Source organism: Perca flavescens, unplaced genomic scaffold, assembly GCF_004354835.1.
Source record: "Perca flavescens isolate YP-PL-M2 unplaced genomic scaffold, PFLA_1.0 EPR50_1.1_unplaced_scaf_49, whole genome shotgun sequence".
Classification (NCBI taxonomy): domain Eukaryota; kingdom Metazoa; phylum Chordata; class Actinopteri; order Perciformes; family Percidae; genus Perca; species Perca flavescens.
In genome coordinates, this window is record NW_021166701.1 from 7,501 (window position 1) to 12,500 (window position 5,000).

Below are 5,000 nucleotides of genomic sequence, written 5' to 3' on the forward strand. Positions count from 1 at the left end.
TGAGAAGCAGGTGTATAAAGAGAAGTAGGTGCATAACGATAAAGGGTGCAAACGAGAAGTAGGTGTATAACGAGAAGTAGGTGTATAACGAGAAGTAGGGTGTATAACGATAAGTAGGTGAAAAACGATAAGTAGGTGTGTAATTGATAAGTAGGTGTGTAAACGAGAAGTAGGTGTATAAAGAGAAATAGGTGTATAAAGAGAAAGTAGGGTATAAAGAGTGTGTAAGGGTAGGTGTATATCCAGAAGTAGGTGTGTAACGAGAAGTAGGTGTGTAACGAGAAGTAGGTGTGTAACGATAAGTAGGTGTATAAAGAGAAGTAGGTGTATAAAGAGAAGTAGGTGTATAACGAGAAGTAGGTGTGTAACGAGAAGTAGGTGTATAAAGAGAAGTAGGTGTGTAAAGAGAAGTAGGTGTGTAACCAGAAGCAGGTGTGTAACAAGAAGTAGGGTGTATAAAGAGAAGTAAGTAGGTGTAAATCCATAAGCAGGTGTGTAACCAGAAGTAGGTGTGTAAAGAGAAGTAGGTGTATAAACAAGAAGTAGGTGTAAAGAGAAGTAGGTGTGTAACGAGAAGCAGGTGTATAAAGATAAGTAGGTGTATAAACGAGAAGTAGGTGTATAAAGAGAAGCAGGTGTGTAACGATAAGTAGGTGTGTAAACGAGAAGTAGGTGTGTAACGAGAAGTAGGTGTGTAACGAGAAGTAGGTGTGTAACCAGAGGTAGGTGTATAAAGAAAGTAGGTGTATAACTAGAAGTAGGTGTGTAAAAGAGAAGTAGGTGTGTAACCTAGAAGTAGGTGTGTAACGATAAGTAGGTGTGTAAACGATAAGTAGGTGTGTAACGATAAGTAGGTGTGCATAAAGAGAAGTAGGTGTATAAAGAGAAGTAGGTGTGTAATCGAGAAGTAGGTGTGTAAACGAGAAGTAGGTGTATAAAGAGAAGTAGGTGTGTAACAATAAGTAGGTGTGTAACGAGAAGCAGGTGTGTAACGAGAAGTAGGTGTGTAACGATAAGTAGGGTGTAACGAAAATAAGCAGGTGTGTAACGACAAGTAAAAAAGCAGGTAACGAGAAGTAGGTGTGTAATAGAAATAGGGTATAAAGAGAAAATAGGTGTAAAAGAGAAGCAGGTGTGTAACGAGAAAGGTGTAACGAGAAGCAGGTGTGTAAGTAGGATAAGTAGGTGTGTAAATGAGAAGTAGGTGTAAAAACGAAGAAGTAGCAGGTGTGTAACGAGAAGTAGGTGTATAAACGAGAGAAGTAGGTGTATAAAGAGAAGTAGGTGTAATAAAGAGAAGTAGGTGTGTAACGAGAAGTAGGTGTGTAACGAGAAGTAGGTGTGCATAAAGGTGTATAAAGAGAAGTAGGTGTATAAAGAGAATGTAACCCAGAAGTAGGTGTATAACGAGAAGTAGGTGTATAACGAGAAGTAGGTGTGTAACGAGAAGTAGGTGTGTAACGATAAGTAGGTGTGTAACGATAAGTAGGTGTGTAACGAGAAGTAGGTGTGTAACGAGAAGTAGGTGTGTATAACGAGAAGTAGGTGTATAACGAGAAGTAGGTGTATAACGAGAAGTAGGTGTATAACGAGAAGTAGGTGTGTAAAGAGAAGTAGGTGTATAACGAGAAGTAGGTGTGTAACGAGAAGTAGGTGTGTAACGAGAAGTAGGTGTATAAAGAGAAGTAGGTGTATAAAGAGAAGTAGGTGTGTAACGAGAAGTAGGTGTATAACGAGAAGTAGGTGTTTAACGAGAAGTAGGTGTATAAAGAGAAGTAGGTGTTTAACGAGAAGTAGGTGTATAACGAGAAGTAGGTGTGTTAACGAGAAGTAGGTGTATAACGAGAAGTAGGTGTATAAAGAGAAGTAGGTGTATAACGAGAAGTAGGTGTGTAACGAGAAGTAGGTGTGTATAACGAGAAGTAGGTGTTTAACGAGAAGTAGGTGTATAACGAGAAGTAGGTGTATAACGAGAAGTAGGTGTATAACGAGAAGTAGGTGTGTAACGAGAAGTAGGTGTGTAACGAGAAGTAGGTGTGTAACGAGAAGTAGGTGTGTAAGAAGTAGGTGTTTAAACCAGAAGTAGGTGTTTAGAAGTAGGTGTATAAAGAAGAGGTGTAGACAGAAGTAGGTGTATAACGAGAAGTAGGTGTATAACGAGAAGTAGGTGGTTTATTGTTAAGTAGGTGTATAAAGAGAAGTAGGTGTATAAAGAGAAGTAGTACCAGGCTTATTGTTAGTGTGTAGTGTGTAGTACCTAGGCTTATTGTTGTTTACAGTGTGTAGTAACCGGCTTATTGTTGTTTTAGAAGTAGTACCAGGCTTATTGTTGTGTAGTACCAGGCTTATTGTTACAGTGTGTAGTACCAGGCTTATTGTTGTTTACAGTGTGTAGTACCAGGCTTATTGTTACAGTGTGTAGTACCAGGCTTATTGTTGTTTAGTGTAGTACCAGGCTTATTGTTACAGTGTGTAGTACCAGGCTTATTGTTACAGTGTGTAGTACCGGGCTTATTGTTGTTTAGAGTGTGTAGTACCAGGCTTATTGTTGTTTACAGTGTGTAGTACCAGGCTTATTGTTACAGTGTGTAGTACCAGGCTTATTGTTGTTTAGAGTGTGTAGTACCGGGCTTATTGTTGTTTACAGTGTGTAGTACCAGGCTTATTGTTGTTTACAGTGTGTAGTACCGGGCTTATTGTTGTTTAGAGTGTGTAGTACCAGGCTTATTGTTGTTTACAGTGTGTAGTACCAGGCTTATTGTTGTTTACAGTGTGTAGTACCGGGCTTATTGTTGTTTACAGTGTGTAGTACCAGGCTTATTGTTACAGTGTGTAGTACCAGGCTTATTGTTACAGTGTGTAGTACCAGGCTTATTGTTACAGTGTGTAGTACCAGGCTTATTGTTGTTTACAGTGTGTAGTACCAGGCTTATTGTTGTTTACAGTGTGTAGTACCAGGCTTATTGTTGTTTACAGTGTGTAGTACCAGGTTTATTGTACCAGGCTTATTGTTACAGTGTGTAGTACCAGGCTTATTGTTACAGTGTGTAGTATTGTTACAGTGGTACCTTATTGTTGTTTACAGTGTGTAGTACCAGGCTTATTGTTGTTTACAGTGTGTAGTACCAGGCTTATTGTTGTTTACACCAGGTGTGTAGTACCGGGCTTATTGTTGTTTACAGTGTGTAGTACCAGGCTTATTGTTACAGTGTGTAGTACCAGGCTTATTGTTGTTTACAGTGTGTAGTACCAGGCTTATTGTTACAGTGTGTAGTACCAGGCTTATTGTTGTTTACAGTGTGTAGTACCAGGCTTATTGTTACAGTGTGTAGTACCAGGCTTATTGTTACAGTGTGTAGTACCAGGCTTATTGTTGTTTACAGTGTGTAGTACCAGGCTTATTGTTGTTTACAGTGTGTAGTACCAGGCTTATTGTTACAGTGTGTAGTACCTAGGCTTATTGTTACAGTGTGTAGTACCGGGCTTATTGTTGTTTACAGTGTATTGTTGTAGTGTACCAGGCTTATTGTTGTTTAGTGTGTAGTACACCAGGCTTATTGTTGTTTACAGTGTGTAGTACCAGGCTTATTGTTACAGTGTGTAGTACCAGGCTTATTGTTACAGTGTGTAGTACCGGGCTTATTGTTGTTTAGAGTGTGTAGTACCAGGCTTATTGTTACAGCGTGTAGTACCAGGCTTATTGTTGTTTAGAGTGTGTAGTACCGGGCTTATTGTTGTTTGTTTACACCGGGCTTATTGTTGTTTACAGTGTGTAGTACCGGGCTTATTGTTGTTTACAGTGTGTAGTACCAGGCTTATTGTTACAGTGTGTAGTACCAGGCTTATTGTTGTTTAGAGTGTGTAGTACCGGGCTTATTGTTGTTTACAGTGTGTAGTACCAGGCTTATTGTTGTTTACAGTGTGTAGTACCAGGCTTATTGTTACAGTGTGTAGTACCAGGCTTATTGTTACAGTGTGTAGTACCAGGCTTATTGTTACAGTGTGTAGTACCGGGCTTATTGTTACAGTGTGTAGTACCGGGCTTATTGTTGTTTACAGTGTGTAGTACCTAGCTTATTGTTGTTTACAGTGTGTAGTACCGGGCTTATTGTTGTTTACAGTGTGTAGTACCGGGCTTATTGTTGTTTAGAGTGTGAAGTACGGTGCTTATTGTTGTTTAAAGTGTGTAGTACCGGGCTTATTGTTGTTTAGAGTGTGTAGTACCGGGCTTATTGTTGTTTAGAGTGTGTAGTACCAGGCTTATTGTTGTTTACAGTGTGTAGTACCGGGCTTATTGTTGTTTACAGTGTGTAGTACCGGGCTTATTGTTGTTTAGAGTGTGAAGTACGGTGCTTATTGTTTGTTTAGAGGCTTATTGTTGTTTACCGGGCTTATTGTTGTTTAGAGTGTGTAGTACCGGGCTTATTGTTGTTTAGAGTGTGTAGTACCAGGCTTATTGTTGTTTACAGTGTGTAGTACCGGGCTTATTGTTGTTTACAGTGTGTAGTACCGGGCTTATTGTTGTTTAGAGTGTGAAGTACGGTGCTTATTGTTGTTTACAGTGTGTAGTACCGGGCTTATTGTTGTTTAGAGTGTGTAGTACCAGGCTTATTGTTGTTTAGAGTGTGTAGTACCGGGCTTATTGTTGTTTAGAGTGTGAAGTACGGTGCTTATTGTTGTTTAGAGTGTGAAGTACGGTGCTTATTGTTGTTTACAGTGTGTAGTACCGGGCTTATTGTTGTTTAGAGTGTGTAGTACCAGGCTTATTGTTGTTTAGAGTGTGTAGTACCGGGCTTATTGTTGTTTAGAGTGTGAAGTACGGTGCTTATTGTTGTTTAGAGTGTGTGGTTACAGAAGAAGAAGTTTACCTCGGTGAACCGCAGCTCCACAGCTGGAACTCCTGCGAACGCTGTGAAGCTGTACGCTCCGCTGTTCAGGTACAGTGGCTTCATACTGAGAAGAAGAAGAAGAAGAAGAAGAAGAAGAAGAAGAAGAAGAAG

At 39.8% G+C, this 5,000-nt stretch overlaps 1 protein-coding gene across 1 annotated transcript in view; it reads right to left on the reverse strand.

Annotated features, from left to right (window-relative positions):
- tfr2 (transferrin receptor 2) overlaps positions 1 to 5,000 on the reverse strand; it is a gene marked incomplete at its 5' end in the record, with an annotated part of 39,850 nt that overhangs the window by 5,890 nt on the left and 28,960 nt on the right. Inside the window, one exon of the mRNA XM_028572713.1 lies at positions 4,869 to 4,953. Within this exon, the coding sequence (XP_028428514.1) occupies positions 4,869 to 4,953 (85 nt within the window). The remainder of the gene's footprint in view (positions 1 to 4,868; positions 4,954 to 5,000) is intronic.